The sequence below is a fragment of the Mirounga angustirostris genome, unplaced genomic scaffold (assembly GCF_029215605.1).
Source record: "Mirounga angustirostris isolate CCGP_5_RB_7025 unplaced genomic scaffold, mMirAng1.0.hap1 SCAF_7, whole genome shotgun sequence".
NCBI classification, from domain to species: domain Eukaryota; kingdom Metazoa; phylum Chordata; class Mammalia; order Carnivora; family Phocidae; genus Mirounga; species Mirounga angustirostris.
This window is the reverse complement of record NW_026991715.1, coordinates 93,555,415-93,573,209: the sequence shown is the minus strand read 5'-3', so window position 1 is coordinate 93,573,209 and position 17,795 is coordinate 93,555,415. Positions and strand designations below refer to the sequence as shown.

The 17,795-nt window shown below is 50.4% G+C and overlaps 1 protein-coding gene across 7 annotated transcripts in view; it reads right to left on the bottom strand.

Annotated features, from left to right (window-relative positions):
• STK10 (serine/threonine kinase 10) overlaps positions 1–17,795 on the bottom strand; it is a 120,877-nt gene that overhangs the window by 77,755 nt on the left and 25,327 nt on the right. For all 7 annotated transcript variants that reach the window (XM_064596564.1, XM_045901324.3, XM_064596565.1 and 4 more), the window contains exon 2: positions 17,261–17,425. In XM_064596564.1, the coding sequence (XP_064452634.1) occupies positions 17,261–17,425 (165 nt within the window). The remainder of the gene's footprint in view (positions 1–17,260; positions 17,426–17,795) is intronic.

The following is a 17,795-nucleotide window of genomic DNA, read 5'->3' as shown; positions in this document are numbered from 1 at the left end:
GTCAAATAAGTAAATAAAATCTTTAAAAAATAATAAAATAAAAATAATGGTACACCGTTTCAGTTCAGGAAGATGAAAAAGTTCTGGAGATGGATGGTGGGGATGGTTGCACAACATTGTGAACTTAGGAATGCCACTGAATTGTACTCTTAAACATGATTAAAATGGCAAATGTTTTATTTTTTTTGAAGATTTTAATTATTTATTTGTCAGAGAGACAGAGAGAAAGAGAGAGCACAAGCAGGGGGAGTGGGAGAGGGAGAAGCAGGCTCCCCGCCGAGCAAGGAACCCAATGCAGAACCCAATCCCAGAACCCTGGGATCATGACCTGGGCGAAGGCAGACTCTTAACCAACTAAGCCACCCAGGCGTCCTGGCAAATGTTTTATTATACATATTTTACCATAATAAAAAACCATGAATCCACACCAAAACTTGTACACAAATGTCCACAGCAGCATTTTTCACAATAGCCAAAAAGTGGAAACGACTCACATAAATGTCTATCAACTAATGAACAGAGAAACAAAATGTGGCCCTTATCCACGCAATGGAACATGATGCGGTCACACAAAGGCATGAAGCACTGACACATCCTACAATACGATGAACCTTGAAAACCTTACACCAAGTGAAAGAAATCAGATTACAAAAGGCCACGTATTATAGGATTCCGTGTATATGGAATGCCCAGAACGGGCAAATCCATAGAGACAGAGATTAGTGGTTATGAGGGACTAGGGGGAGGGAGGGAGTACGTGCAGGGATAGGCTCCCAGACCAAGACACTGCATGGCTCTTAAAACGTGACCCAAGTGCGGGGCACCTGGGTGGCTCAGTCGGTTAAGCGTCCGACTCTTGGTTTCAGCTCAGCGTCCTGGGATCCAGCCCCGCGTCAGGCTCCGTGCTGGGCGTGGAGTCTGCTGCAGGATTCTCTCTCTCCCTCTCCCTCGGCCCCTCTCCCCGCTTGCATGCTCTCTCTCTAAAATAAAATCTCTAAAAAAAAAAAACGTAACCCAAGTGCCCTTCAGCTCAGGAAACTACAGACATTATGTCCTGTCCCAGGCCCTTCATGGCTCTTATCCACAGTCTCTCATTTTACTCACACACGGGTCCGTAAGGTAAACACTGTTATTATTCCCATTCTACAGATCCAGGGTTAGCACACTTTCTCCGTAAAGGGCCAGACAATAAATGTTTTCAGGTTGCAGCCAGATGGTCTTTTGCAGCCGGGAGCAGCCAGAGGTACCTAAACAGAGGGCACAGCTGTGTGCCCACAAACCTTCATCTACAAACACAAGGGGCAGGCCAGATTGGGCGCACAGGCTGTTGTTCGTCGTCCCGTATTCCAGATGAGAATACAGAGGCACAGAGAGAGTCGGTAACTTGCCACAGTCCCCAACCACTGAGATGAGGGCAGGATTTGAACCAGGTTGTTTTGACTAAAGAGCTCATATCCCATTCCCTGGGCTCCGCTTTTTCCCCAACCGGCTGGGAAGGCCTACAATATATCAAACATCTTCCCTGCTGGCATCTGAGTCTCTTTATTTTAAGGTTTCGACTCAACCTGTAAGAAGGAAGCCCCTCCCGCCCTACCCTGGACCCCACGGCCGGTGCAGGCAGGGCTGGGCTTTGAACCTGGCCCACGGGAGCCAAGCTGCTCGCAACAGCTGCCCTGTGTTAAGAAGGCGGCTCTGCCTGAGCTTGGATACAGGTAGCACATTCTGGTAAGAGAGGCGCTTGCTTTTTCCAGGCCCTCTTCCCAGAGGAGTACCCTCACCGTGACTGTTCCCCCTCCTCAGCACTCAAGAGCTTCCTTTCCCTGGAGACGCCAGCCCATACGCGTGCTCAGAGGGTGCCTGATGGGGGACAGCAGGCAGTTGCTGGCTTCTTCTCTGGCTGAGGGCCAAAGGAAACTGGAAACCTGTGTTTGCCTCCCCATCAGTTTAGATTAAGCAGCTGTCAGGGAACAGCATAAGGGTCATGGCCTTGTTACATGATCTTGGGAGGTCACATCACCTCTCCCGTCACTCATGCATTCATTGATTCACCCGTTCATGGATTCATCAGGCACCTACCCTGTCCCTCTACTATGTTAGCCACTGGGAATATGGCAGTGAAAAACAGTCCTTGTGCTCTCAGAGTTCTCATTCAGAAAACCAATCTCTGCATCTGGGAGACGAGGCCCCCTGGCAGGGGGTCCGGGCAGGTGTGCACCCAGCACTGTACCTGCACAGCTCAATTAATGAAGTATCTCCTCCTTTTTCAGCCTGGGGATGCTCACTGCATCAACTTCTTCAGAGCCATGCAAATGAATCAACTCAATACTCCTTAAGACTGACAGAGCCAGAATTTAAAATCTCTCCTCTCGGGGCGCCTGGGTGCTCAAGTCGGTTAAGCATCTGCCTTCGGGTCAGGTCAGGATCCCAGGGTCCTGGGATCGAGCCCCTGCATCGGGCTCCCTGCTCGGCGGGAAGCCTGCTTCTCCCTCTCCCACTCCCCCTGCTTGTGTTCCCTCTCTCGCTGTGTCTCTCCCTGTCAAATAAATAAATAAAAAATCTAAAAAAAAAAATCTCTCCTCTCTACCAGATCCACCTTTCCCCAACCTGCTGGGAAGGCCTACAATATATCAAACATCTGGGCTAAACATCAACACCAAGGTGATTTCTGCCCTTGTAAGTAACACACAAAGAAAACCCCAGATATGCAGCCGTTTACCTACACGGTCTCACTCCGTGCCCTCAACCTCCTCAACAGGTAAGTGCCTGCCAGGTCAGTGACCTGGGGTCAGCCTCAGTTTCCCCATCCGTGACATTTAATTGGAATCAAGAGCTTATTCTGTGCCAGGCCCTGTGCCACGTGCTTTGCGTGGATTATCTTCCACTCACGATTTGAAGCAGATACCCTAAAAAATGCCTATACTTCCTGGGGCTTATTGTGAGGATAAAATAGGATAATGTATGCCAGGCCCTGAAAACATGACCTGGCACACAGTAAGTCAATGCTCAGTAAGTGTTACCAACTGTTATTAGCATTTAGTGATATTTTATTCCCATTTTACATATGGGCAAACTGAGGCTCAGAGAGATTAAGGTCTCTCTGATTCAGTGGGGTTTTTTTTTTCTTTTTTTAATAAAAGCAAACAAACTAAAACCGTAAGAAAAAACAGTAGAAGATTTTTATTGCGTCAACACTGAATGGAATTAAACCCAATTCCGAGTAAAGAGAAAGACAGGGAGGCTGCGGAAGAGGCCATGACAATCCATACTGGAAAGGGACTACCGAGTGCACAGAAGCTTTTGTCACAGCACAATTGGTCCCTTCCCAGCCAGGGAGGACCCGCCACACCTCTCAGGGCTGTGCACAGATGGAACGAGTAGTGGCAAAGCCCGGACCTGAACTGGGACCGGTCTGGGTGCCAAGTCTGGGCTCTGCTCAGTGGAAGAGACCTAGTGACCCCATCCTCCCTTCCTCAGGCCTCAAGGAAGAAGCCACAAAAAACTTGAGTTCAGCCCCTGGGTGAGTAGGGGAAAGGGCCCCTCTCTCTCTTCCTGCTCCAGCCCTCACTGGGCCTCACGGGGCCCCACCGGTCTGCTCACACAGGCCAAGTGAGCTTGCTCACCGGGAGATAAGGGAGCTAGGATGTCCCAGCCCAGATAAGACAAAGCTTGGACCACCCACAGGGTTTAGACATTAACTTTTACAGCCCACAGGCAGCAGGCCGAGCAGCAGGATCAGGGGGCCGGCACCACCACAGCCCAGCAGTCCCCGCGGGACAACTGAGGCCCTCGAAAGCCAGAGACGAGGCATCAACACTCTGCTCTGGGCCCAGGGCCCCTCCCCTCCCTGGCCTTCCCTGAAGGACACACAAGGTGCTCAAAAAATAAATGTTGGCAACATTCCTGGAACTAAAGTTAAGTAAGCCAGAGCCAGGAGGTCTCTGGACATAGTCCCAGTTCTGCCACTGTCCTTCCGGGGGGCTGGCAAAACCCCTTTCCTGCTCTAGTCCTCAGTTTCCACACCTGGAAAATGAAGCTTTGAACAGCTGTAGGTCATTTGCAACACTGGCATTTTAGGGCTCAAGGTGAGGAACTAAAGTCACTTTATCATTGAATAAGTAGTTTATACTTATAAAAGTCCATCCATATCATCCATTAGCAGAGCCTCAAGCTCGCACTTGATCATTAAGTGTTTACTGGATACATGAATGAATGATTATAAGTGAGACACTTCAGTGGCCTTAAGATGCCCAGAAATCAGGGCAGAACAGCCAAAGGCTGACTAACCTAGCTGACAGCTAGATGCGGCAAAGCCAGCCAGAAGCCAGGCCCTCCCAATTCTGCCACCCAAGACAGGAGAGCTGATGGCTGCCAGGAGTGAGCACCTAATGCATACTGGCATGGTGCTAAGCACTCCTTTACTGGGAACAGTTATACTTACCTTCTTTTACAGGTGGGGAAACAGGTTTGGTGAGGAAAGGGCTTCCCCAAAGCCACTCAGCACATAAGGGACAGAACCAGGACATAAACCCAGTCTGTCGGACTCCAAGACACAAAGGCGGCTGAAGCATGGAGCCCTGAGCAAGCCCTTTGCCTCTCTGGGCTTGTTCCTTCCTGGGGAAGCAGACAGGTACTACAGTCATCCAGGCCTCCCTGCCCCTGGGCAGGGGGACACCCCATCAGCATGCAAGGCAAGAGGCTTCTGGTTACTCAACAGAGGTCTGTGGAAGGAAGTCCACGGGGCAGCCACCAAACACAAAACAGTCGACACAAAAATGTCTCCCGCTTCTCAGCAGCCTTGTCCCTGTAGGTGGAGTCCCAAAACCTCGGCACCTCTGAGCTCCAGGCCAAACAATGTGGCCATTGAGTGGGGCAGCCCACGGCCACAAGGCCTCCCTGGAACGCTGTGCCTCCTTCCTCCACCCCCAGCTGCGCCTGCCACATCCACAGAAAGCCTGCGGGAGGAACCCTGTGAACTGAGTGGCCTCAATGGGCAGGAAGGGCACCCAGAGCACAGGGGGTGACCTTGGGGCTCTGGGGGTAGAGGGGCAGTTCTGCCAAAGCAGAGGGGAGAAGGGATGATCCGGCGAGCTTCTGGACCTGTCTAGTACATTCTAAGGCCCCTTTGCCACAGTCCCTGGGGTGGGATCAACAGATGAGGGGACGGAGGTGGTGCCGCGTCCTAACGTGCTGACCCAAGTCCCTGGGCAGCTCTGGGGTGCTACTGAGGTGATTCGAATCCGGGAGTGCCTTACCCCTTCTGGTACTGTCCAGCCCAGAAGTCAGGAACATTGGCTGCAGGACCAAAGTCCCCTGAGCCCGAGTCCAAAGGCTGCTGCTGTTGGGTGACTGCAGGCCTCCATTTCCTCATCTGTAAAATGGGGCAACACATTCCTACCCTGATGCAGACTTGGGAGATTAAATGAGACTGCACACGTAAGAATAACAAACAGTGCCTTGCACCTAGCCAGAACGTGACAAACGACAGTCCTTGTCATCATTAGGATGGTCATTGCCATTACCACTATCCTCATCACACCATCTTTCAGCAAAGGCCAAGTTCGGGCTTGGAATCGGACTCCAGGGCAGATGCAAACTGAACTCACAGTCCCTGGGGAGAGACACGGGAAGTTGTGTGTCTGCACAGACATTTTCGCTCTATCAGACCATCTGCCTGCCCAGCCCCCATTCCCTAAAGCCAGCTGTGCCAGGGCCCCTGCAGAGACAGAGAGGAAGGAGCCAGGGCTGTGCCCCTGCCCTGTGGGAAGGGACCAGAGGGGAGGGGTCAGATGGCCTCACGAATCCTTAAGACGTGGAGTGAGCAGGGTCATAGGCAATGGCTGCCTGGTAGGAGACACCATTTTCAACCAAATTTGTTAAACATCTGTGGCATTTTGAGATGGTCCTTAAGGGACACGTAGCATTTGAAACAAAGGGGTAGGGGTGGCCATGTGGCCCAGCGGGCAGAGCCAGCAACACGGTGCCGGGTGGGCACGCGCGTCTTACTGCACCCCCAAGATAAGCCCCGGCCTTCCTCAACTCACTGCCCGAGGGACACAAGTCTCCAGGGAACCAACGCGCCTGCACAAACCAACATGAACACAGGGACTCAGCACTGGAGTCCCACTCAGCTGGGGGCTAGTTCCGGCTCGGACGCCGACTAACAGAACGACCCGGGGGGGCAAGTTCAGGGATCGGAGCCTGGGTTGCTCATCTGTCAAGTGGGGGAACCTGGAGGAGCCGCCTCCTCGGTGGTGATGCACCAGGGGGCCGTGAGGAAGGCGTGCGGTGCATTCGGCCCGCGCACAACCACCGTGACAGCAGAGGCTGATGCACAAACGTGCAGCCCGCCAGCGCGCGCCCTGCGACAGCACCAAGGAGCCATTCCAGAGCAGCGGGGCGCAGGGAGAAAACAGGGGGTATCCCAGGCAAGTCCAAGCGCCCATGCGTTCATGGCACACATCACCATCTGACACTCTGGGGGCCCATGCCACTGCCCCTAGAATGTAATTTCCCGAGGGCAGGGCTCTGTGTCCGTGCCCTCACCACCGCGACAGTGCCTGGCCCACAGCTGGTGCTCCATAAACATGCGCTGGGGGCGGGGGGGCAGGGGGGTGCACAGGCAGACAGGGCAGGAGGTGCCCACCTACGGGCCAGCTACACTCAGCCGGCTCACAGACGCCACGCAGAAATACGGGCCCATGGAGCCAGAGCTGCTGATCCTTCCAGCGAAGCCAGATGCCCGGATTCTTAAGGGAAAGATGTCCATTGTAAAGTTTCGTGCTATTTCAAAAAACTGGAAAAGCCTGCCCTCTATGCAGCCTGGGGGCCTGGTTTACGCACTTATCTGCCCATCTAGACCTTGAGCAACACCCCTGACCTATTAGCTAAGTGCCTGGCACAGGGCTCCTACTGTCCGCCAACTGGGATATGCTGGGTTTCTAACCCTGGACAAAGTGCTGTGAAGTCATCACCCTCCGTGTTCACATGAGAGAACTGAGCCTCTGAAGCATGAAAAGACCTGTCTCGGGTCACAAGGCAGGAGAGGGGGCAGTCAGATTCCAACCCAGGTCTGGGTGACCCCAAAGCCCATGCCTGATGGACGGAAGGGATGTGAAGGGTACGGGAGGGCCGAGGGGATGACAGCCGGCTGACGGGGTCAGATGGCAAACAAAACCCACGAGGACATGCTTGGGAACCAGGCAAATCTCTAGACCAGAGTCACCCTGGCTCCTGTGAACATGACACACAGAACCCCAGGCGGGCCATGCCAACAGAATTCCAGGCAGCCCCAGGTCACACCTCCTGTCCATCCACAGGTTCAGCTACAGGACTCCACCTGGGCCCAGCCAGGGACACCAGCAGCGCCAGGAGGATCCACTGGGCCTAAGGTAGAAGCTGGGTGGATCCCCTGGCCACAGGCCCCCCTCTCCACCAGGCACTGTCAAGGAACACTCTGCTGGACAATGGGCTCCCCAGGTGGAGGGCACGGAGTCACACACTGCATTCTTTGATCTGCTCCCAGGGGTGCCCAGGGCTGGCACCCAGGGAGGGGCACTGCCAGGGGGAGGAGACAAGGTTCTGGAGCCCGGCTGATCTGGGTTGGAACCTGGCTGTGAGTCAAGACAAGTCACTCTCTCTCTCTCTGACCCTCGGTCTTCACATCTGTAAAATGGAAATGACTGCATCTCTACCCCATAGATTTGTGATAATTCAGTGAGATAATCATGAAAGAGCCCAGCGAAAGCCAGCTATTTTGCTGACTCTTCCTTCTCACCACCCCTCCCCACCACCTCTTGATTCACCCTCTAGTCCAAGAAGGTGCAAGCCTCCTCCCCTGCTCTCCCTCCCCAAGCTCAAGGCACCCCATCTGTATAAGGGGAATGGCAAAAAAGCAGTAACACATCTGCTTCAAAGGGCTGAGACGCCTGTGCAGACTTCCAGGGGTTTTAACAAAGCGCTACTGTGGACGTGTGTGTGTCCCAACAAGTGGGTGCTCCACAGCCCCAATCCAGAGGGAGAGGAGAGGCTTGGGAATGCCAGGCGGCCCCAGGGGGACCACGACCCTGCAGCCCATGGAAAGGGGACCTGGCCCACATTACTGCTGCCCGTGGAGCAGAGAAACATGGGTCAGGACGAAATGAGCCAACTTAAGTGGAAAGACCTCCTTGAGATCAACCCTTCCAAGTCCCTCACATCGCAGACCAGGAAGCAGAGGTACGGTTATATGGCACTCAGTTACAGTCACACGGCAAGTGGGTCTCAGATCCAGGAAGCTCTCAGGCTCCGGCCACACTGAGCAACTTTCTAGATGTACACAGAGCTGCTAGCTACTTTCTACCTCAACTTCTCTTTATAGCTCTGGCTTGTTTAAGGCCAGATATGCAATCTCTGTCAGCGACCAACAGTTGCCCTCCTAGCCCAAGGCAACAAGCCGCAGAAACCCTGGCTGGGGAAATGTGGTCATATGGTCAAGTGTGGACAGGGGGCCCCTCCCATCCACACCCTGCTCTGTGACCCTGGGACCTGCACTTCCTCTTTGCAGAATGTTTACTTTCAGACAAGAAGCTACTCTCTAAAAAGCCCCAGTCACTCCTTCAGGGATGGACGGACGGACGGACACACACACACACACATTGGTATACACATTCAGGAAGCTCACAGAGCCCTCACAAGCCTATTTTTAGACTCCCTAGGCCAGGAGTCCTGGCTTCAGAGCCCACCAGGTCTGGGTAGCTAACTTATGGGGCAAGGGAAGCTGCCTATATGAAAAAATGTGCTCTCACACACTTTTCTAGGAGCATGATCCTCTTGGTTATCCTTACTCTCCTCAGTTTTGATAAAGATGTGAGATAAGAAATATTTCCTCTCAGTTCTACTTGAAGTTAAACAGTGGCACACTGCCATGACAAACAGGCCTCGGTACTGGGACTGCATCAGGGAGTGGTGAGGTCTGAGGCCCATGGGAGAGCACGCCCCTATTGGTGGGGCCCCTCACACTTGCTGCCAGGCAGAAAGGCGGCCTATATAGCCACATCTCTAAGAACGTTCAAGGCCAGAATCTGACAAAATGCTAGCAACACGTCTCGCATGCCAAACAGAAAGTATCTGGAGGCCCAATCTGGCCTGAGATCATCAGTCTGCAGCTTACTCCAAGGCCCGACACACAGGTGAGGGGCCATGGCTCAGAGCCTGTCTGGCATGGTTGATACCCTCCCACCCCAACAGCAAAAGGCTGAATGATAAAGGCCCGCAGTTTACAATGGGGGTGAGTCTGCAGCCCCCCAGGATATTTGGCAACATCTGGAGACATTTTTGGTTGTCAAACTGAGCAGGGAGGTGGGAGGTTCTACTGGCAACAGGGATGTTGCTAAACATTCTACAATGTCCAGGGCAGCCCCCCTCCCCCAACACACACAGAGAGAATGATCCAAACCCTGGTGTAGACCCTGGTGTCCACGGGGCTACTCGGGGGGCCACCTTGGCAGTGGGGAGTCAGTACTACTTTGCTGAAGAGGCCCACTGTGACAACTTCCTTTCAGCAAGGCTGAAGCCTGGCAGTGCCCAGACTGAAGGCTTTGGCAGGCAAAGGGACCGGGTTAGAATTTAACAGAACTGGTTTATTTTCTTTTATTTCTGCTTAGGGCAAGTGGGTCCTAGTTTTCCATTTAGGGCAGTGCGATGAAAGTTTCTTTTTAAATATGCGTATTCAATTTCTAGAAAGTGAGCCACTTTAAAAAAAGGAAAGGTTAACTATTATAGAGGTAGCAGAATGAATGAAGAGTGGAAGAGGCAGTCCAGCAAGAGTATCATATCAATACCGCAGAGATTCAGCACTGAGAACAGTTAGTTCATACCCAGAGGAAACCCAGGAAGACTCCATGATTCTGCAGACCTCCCATGCCAAGCAGGGGGTCACTGCTCTGATCAGTACTCAGCAAGGGGACTGCTGGGCAAATAAATTCACTGCAAAACTTTCCGAAAACCCGGGGGCACAGGGACTTCTGAATAGGATGGCCAGGCCTGTTGTGTGCACAGGAAGGCCTTTCCTCACTCTGCTGGTGTTGTCATCCACCCTCACGTTACCTTCCTTACTGTTCTGGGGGGACATGATCACATCAAAGCCTCAGGAAGTAAAAGGCAGAGAAGTCAGAAGAGAGAGAGATGCAGGAAACTCGGGGTAGAAGGAGCTGGAAGGCATCCAGGGAATGAGAATAAAGGGCTGGGAGAGGAGAGGAGAGAGGGACAATGGCATTAACTAAGCATCCACTTTGTGCCAGACGCTGCTGCCCACATCTGACCTGCACACTTAATCCTCATCACATGATAGGTTGTGTCACCATCATCTTCCCTTGTGCTGAAAAGACAGAACCCCAAAGGAAAAAGCCTGAGCAAGACCTGTGGTCAGGAACGGATCCGAAGAGGCTTCAGAATCCTCACCATGTGCAAAAGCAGGACCCCAGCCACCCTCACCTCCCTTTGATTCCACACAAGGAAAAGTTTAGAGGAATGAAGATTCCTTCCCTCATTTCTACAGCTACCACTCGCTAGGGAACTGCTTCTTTCAAAAACAAGGCCAAAGTTGGCCTCAGGACATGCTCTGTGGGACTTCAGTCTCCCCGGAGCAGGGTGTGCCCCAAACAGCCTCAGCTCTCTAGAGGGGACCAGCCTGGACCTCCCCTCCTTGCCTTGCACTGGACCAGCCCTGGCTGAGAATGGAGGCAGAGTCTAGTCTCCCAGAGGTGACACCAAGACTGGTAACTACTAAAATGTGCGTGGTAGCAGAGAGAACAAATGGAGCAGAGAGGAAAGGAAAAGAAGGTAAATTCCACCTAGAGGTCTGGGGAAGTGAAAGGCCTCATGGAGGCAGTGATGCTCTTGTTGACTGCAGATGACATCAGAAGGGCAGGCCTGGGACAGGGCACAAGGTGAGCAAACATCTGGAGGAGATGCCTCCAAGCAGCTTAGAAGAACTGGAGAAGAGATCTGGGAAAGCATCCACAGATGGCAGACAGACAACAGCCTGTGTCCTGGGTGTGGAATATATTCTGGGGAGCCAGGGAAGGGCTTTTTATAAGGCAGTGTAACATGAGTAGGTTCTCTCATCCACGGTCCTTGAAGACTTCTGCATGTCTGGCCTTGTGACTAATATGCTGTGTGACCTTGGGTAAATCCCAGACCCTCTCTGGTCTGCAGTTGTCTCATCTTCAAATGAGCAGATGGCTGTGTGACACCCAGCTGCAGTGCTCTGTGGTTTAGTCAACACACCTCTGGTCTGGCTCCCATGGCGTGCTGGAGCTAGCTAGCGTTCACTGGCTTGGGAAACTGATGGTGAAATTTCCAGGAATTTCTGTAAGCTGGCTGTTAAACACAACCATGATTAAAAATCAAGTTACATAACTCTATAAATATTTTTTTAATGCTATTAAAAACAAAGATTACAAACACTCAAAACTCATCCTTTCCCTAATTCTTTTACCACATTCTACTGTTATCTATACTCTGGATGTCATTTACATCTACCGTATGGGTAAGGCATGAGTGCTACTGCAAACCTCTTTCCAGCGCTCTCAGTGACACGGTGTTTGTAGCCTGAAATTAACCAAAGTGGGAATGTTTACACCACAGAAACTGGCGGATGCTATACACCAGGGCTGCTCTCCTCGGGGAGGTGACTTAAATATTTCCCACCATCCCACTCGCTCCCACTCCTGCAACGCCTGTTGGAAAACGGACCCAACCCCTGCAAGACCTTCCCAGAGACCAGAATCTGGCTCAGGGCTGGGGGTGGGGAGGGGCCATTATAAACTAAAGAAAACTCAAGAGGGCAGCCCAGGGTTTCGTGCGCTCATTTTTGGACCCTGGGTCTACATCCAGAGCTGCACTGTCTGTACTGTCCAATCCAGCAGCTACCGACCACACTTGAAATGTGCCTCGTGTAGAACTAAACTTATGACCTCATTCACTTTTAATTAATTTAAATGTAAAAACCAACACTCAATTCCGTTACTAGGAAACGTTTAAGAACGCTGAGACAACTTTGCATCTGCTTTATCAACTGTAAATTTTATGACTTCTAAATATAGATTTCTGGTGAAAATTTAGCTCCTGAATTGAGATGTGCTCTCAGTGTAGAACACACGTTGGAGCTGAAGGCTTACAATGAAAAATGTAGTAAAATATCTCATTAATAATTTTTATATTGATTAAATGTCAAAATACTACTTTTGATATAGTAGGTTTAAAAAAAATTGTATTATTTAAATTAACGTCACCTGTTTTTTTTTTTAAATACAGCTATTAGAAAATTTTAAATCACATATGTGGCTTACATTACATTTCTACTGGACAGTGTTGGTCTAGAATATTCTGGGTTGTTTTTCCCCCACTTGCTCCATTTGATATTTAAAAGCAGAAGTGGGCCTAAGAAACTACGAAAGACTTTTGCTAAGATTACAAAATCTGGAAGAAAATGAGCTCATCTTGTCAGATTGTAGGTGGGGTGGTTTGGTGAATGTCCACCGCCCCAATCAAGGGGAAGGTCTGTCCCTGGATGCCACGGCTGGGGAAAGGGTCCAGAGCAGTTGCACAGGAGCCAGTTTCTCATCCCAAAGCCCAAGCCCTGAGAGCAGACCCCAGGTCCAGTATGGGTTTTGTCAAAGACACGACCATGGAAAGATGGCCCCTGGAGCCACACGGGAGGCCTGGGTCCGAGACCCATCACGCAGCAGGAGACACCAAAAAGTCCGTGCGCCTTCCAACCCTGTATCTCAGAACAAGACTTCTCTCTCCCATACTTTTGTGCATGCTGTCTCTCTCTCTTCCAACTGGTCTTCCTTCTCCCATCCCTCTGGAGAACTCCCATGCATCCTTTAAGATACAGCTCAAATGTCCCTCTGGCAGCCCTTGCTGACCCAATAATGTCCCCACCCCACAGCCTTTTCTTACTGCTTTCTGGTTGACCTCGAAGCTTTCACTCTTGCCCCCTCAAACCCTGATTTCTTTCTAAAACACAAAATGTCTCTCCCCTGTGGAAAACTGCCACTGAGTCCCCCTTACGTTAAACAGTTCTCAAAGCTAAACAAGCATCAGAGACACCTAGAAGGCTCCTTACAACAGACTGCTGGGCCCCACCCAGAGTTTCTGATTGAGCAGGTCTGTCTGGGCTGGGACCTGATAGCATTTCTCACAAGGTCCCAGGGGCTGCAGCTGCTGGTCTGAGGGCGGTACTCTGAGAACCGCTGATCTAAAAAGTTAAGTGCAGGGAATGCCGGGGTGGCTCAGTCGGTTAAGTGTCTGTTCAGGTCATCATCTCAGGGAGCATCGGGCTCCCAGCTCAGCAGGCTCCCAGCTCAGCAGGCGAGTCTGCTTCTCCCTCTCCCTCTGCCTCTGCCTCCTCCCCTGCTCATGCTCTAATTTTTTTTAAAAATAATAAAATGTTAAGTGCAAACTCTTCACCTTGGCATTGGAAGCCCTGCACACAACATGGCCTCCAGTTACTTACTGCCCTCCTCTTTCCACGTGCTGCCCTGATCCTAGACCACCCATTATCCAAATGCCACAACTTTCATGCTTCTGCACCACTGCCCCTTCTGCGGGAGACCCTTTGCCCATCACCCACCTAGTTCCAGCAACTTCTGCCTTGATTTCACAATGTCTAAAACTCAAATCCTCAAAAATGAGGACATGGCACGTTTAAGAGTCTATAAAACAACAAATGCAGGCTGTAGGGGCAGCTACAGAAGAGGAGGGTGAGAAATGGTTTTGGCCACAGCAGCAGCCCTGGGTAATAAAGTACCAGCCTAAAGGCAACTCTGGGTCAGAACACTCTCATGTATCTATTTAAACAACCTTATGACAGTCACAGCCCAGTTACAAACTGTTCTTCTCTATCTGGTTTTCCAACTCTGCCACTTTCTAGCTACGTGGCCTTGGGTGGGAACTTACTTAACCTCTTTGTTTCTTATTTTCATCTGTAAAATGGGGAAAAAGCAACTACCTCATAGAATGAAAAGTAAATGACATAATCCCAGTAAAACTCACAGCTAAAAGGCCTCGAACACAGTAAGCCCTCAGTAAATGTTAGCTGTGGCTGGTATTATCTTTGGACCTGGGAAAGTCATGAACTTTCTACCTGGTCACAATCAATAATGGGGACAGACATATAAAAGATGTTTTTCTTAATGAGTACATAATCAGCAGTCCAATAAAGGTTGTATGGATGGACAGATAAGCAGATGAATGTTGGGTAGGTGTCGTGGGTGGGCAGGTAGGTGGGAAAACTCCTTTGTATAATATGAAAAGTGGCTCTGTGAGGCTGGTTTAGCAAAAGACACTTCAGATGCTTAAAAATTTTCCTAAAGAGGTTCACAGGCAAGCATACATTCAAAGAGGTCCATCACACCTTTGTTTCTAAGAGAAAAAAAAGGAAGCAGTGTAAATGCCTAACAATAGAGAATGGCACAGTCAGAAGATGGAATTCTACTGAATAATCAAATATGAAGGTACTTCCCCACTGACATGAAAAGTGGTTTGTTTTTTTTAAAAGATTTTTATTTATTTATTTGGCACACAGAGAGAGGGAACACAATAGGGGGAGTGGGAGAGGGAGAAACAGGCTTCCTGCCGAGCAGTGAGCCCAACATGGGGTCTATCCCAGGACCCTGGGTATCATGACCTGAGCCGAAGGCAGACGCCCAATGACTGAGCCACCCAGGCGCCCCATGAAAAGTGGTTCTTAACAGAATTAAGTAAATGGGGGATCTGGCTGGCTCAGTTGGCAGAGCATGCCACTCTTGATGTCAGGATGGTGAGTTCAAGCCCCACGTTGGGTGTAGAGATTATTTAAAAAAAAATAGATTTTAAATAAAGAGAGTAAAAAATAAAGTAATAAGTATGGCATCAATTCTTCTTTTTAAAAAACCTGTGGGTATGGGTATATATGTGTATATATTTTTTTTTTAAAAAAGCCTAGAAAAATATATCCTAAATGTGGTTATCTCTGGTACAAATATTTGAATGGTTTTAATCTCTTTTTCTTTTGTTTTTCCTTACACTCTCATTTTTCTCTGTTAACTATATAAATAATATGTGTTTAATTTCTAAAAAGAGAGAGCTTTTTAAAAAGCAGCTCCAGGGGCGCCTGGGTGGCTCAGTCGTTAAGCATCTGCCTTCGGCTCAGGTCGTGATCCCAGGGTCCTGGGATCGAGTCCTGCATCAGGCTCCCTGCTCGGTGGGAAGCCTGCTTCTCCCTCTCCCACTCCCCCTGCTTGTGTTCCCTCTCTCGCTGTGTCTCTGTCAAATAAATAAAATCTTTTAAAAAATAAATAAATAAATAAAAAATAAAAAGCAGCTCCATGAATCAGGACAGAGGAAACACGTAGGTGCAGGTGTGTGACCATGAGCAAGAGGGCGTGCCCTTTCTGTGCCTGGGTCCCCGTCCTGCTCACCACCTCCTGAAGCACCTGGAGACAGTAGATGAGGAAGGGTTTTAGAATCTGCAGCTGGCAGTCAGGGGGTGGTTTTATCCCCTCAGTGACATTCAGGAGTCTCCCCAAGGAGATTCTCAGAGAGGCAAAGGAGAGTTGGCTTCTGTGCAGGACTGGAAGGGGAGGCAGGGTCAGCAGACAGAGCTCTGGGCGGGGCTGGGGGGGCCCACATGCCTGCTCCCCTCAGACACCGGCTTCCTTCACCTCTGGGAAATGAGAGGATCAACTCTGACGGTGGTTTCTCAACTCTCCTTTGGTTTTCTTAAATAGCAGGATTCTTTTCACAAACGAAACACAGATTTCCCCATCAAGCATCAATAGTCTGCTCCTAGAAATCAGGCATCCTGTGCAAAAGTAAAAAATAAAGCCAACCTGGAACCTATTTCCCCTTATTTTAAAGATATTTTTTTTAAATTCATTTGAGACAGAGAGATACAGAGAGAAAGAGAGCATGAGCAGGGGGAGCGGGAGAGGGAGAAGCAGGCTCTCCGCTGAGCAGGGAGCTGATGTGGGGCTCAGTCCCCAGACTCTGGGATCATAACCTGAGCCGAAGGCAGAGGCTTAACCATCTGAGCCACCCAGGCGCCCTCCCCTTATTTTAAATGGGAAAAATCATAAAGCACTACTTATCAACTCCTAACTTCCCATTAATTTCCTAAAATGTAACTAAAGCATAGTAATACTCTCTCTACACATAATAAACTACCATGATAAGGGGTCAAATGTTACAACACCCCCCCTGCTGACCACCAAATCATGCTTAACCTTGCTGTGTGGCAAGCAACATGGACCTGGGCCGGCTCTCCCAGCTCCAGCACCACCAGGGACGCCCAGGACTGCCGGCCCTCGGCTCCCTCTGCAAAACATCTACACGTGGTTCTGACAGTCTCCCAACTGCATCTATAATTCACGTGACACTTGTCCTGCACGTGATTTTGTGACAAATGTTGTACTGAGTTTTGGGGACATAAAAATGTTGCTTGACATATAAAACACTTGCCGAAAAATAGTCTGAAGAGACACAGATGTTCTAGGAAGTCTGGGTTTTATAAACTGAGAGGCATTCATACTAGACGAGCGTCCACTGGACAAGCATTGTGCAGGGTGGACGCGCCCTGTGCAAACCGGGGGTGCTGCGGAATTACTCTAGAGAAGCTGGGGGTGATGCTGGGTTTGGAAGGTGGGTTTGAAGATGCATCTGCAATGTGCACATCACGCTAAGGCTGCTGACGGAGAATGGGGCTGCTAAGGGGCCCCTTCTTTAGCGCCACCATTGAAAAGAATCCCTATGCAGAAGCTACGGCCAATAATGATGCCACTATTACAAATAATAAAAGAGCCACAGTCACTGAACTCTCACACCTGCCAGGTACACTTCTAAACACTGATCATGAATTAATTTCTTTAATCCCTGTAATAACCATATGAGCTAGGCACCATTATTACTCCCATCTTACAGCTGGAAAAACTGAGGCAGAGAGCTTAAGAACTTGCCCAGGGTTCTGCAACTTGTGAGTGGCAGAGCTGGGATCTGAGGCCTGGCAGTAGAACTGTATACTTCCTTCCTGCTCTAAACCAGTGTCCCCACCCCCAAAAGCGGGGAGGCTCTGCAGAAAGGGAAGGATGGGGGACCTCGACCCCCCCTGCTTCACTTTCTTCTCACCCCAGCCCTTGCCCTCAAAGCAGACACTGAGAAAGAGCTGAGGACCTCTGAACCAGGCTAGCTCAGCCTACCAGGCCACAAGGACCCAGAGAGGGCAGTAGGCGGCCCTTACCCACAGCTTCCCGTCATAGTAGTAGGCTCCCAGGAGCTTCACGATGTAGGGGTGGTCACAGGTGGCCAGGATGTCGATCTCCACTGTGTAGTCCTCAAGCTCCTCCTCACTCTTGGTCTCAATTACCTTGGCGGCAGCCAAAGCACCTGTCTCCTTGTTCTTGGCCTGCAAAGTGGAGACAAAGAAGGTCAACAAGGACTGCCTGGCAGGAAACGGAGCCCAGGAAGCCAGCTAGGAGAGGCCCACAGGAGTGGGCTGGCAGAGCCCGGGGGTCCTCATGGGACAGAGAGGCCGGACCAGGAGATCGCTGTTCTTAACAATGGCCAGTGCTGCTCAGGATGTCAGTGCAGGGGGCACGCATGAGAAACAACGTTTGGCATTTCATAATAACCGTATTTTTTAAAGTACAGCACACCCATACTATGAGATAAGGAAAAACACAAGAATGGCTTAGCTCTACAAATACCAACATGGAAAGACTGTTGTTCAGTAAGAGATCCAAGTCACTGAACAATAAAGTGGTACGACACTCTTT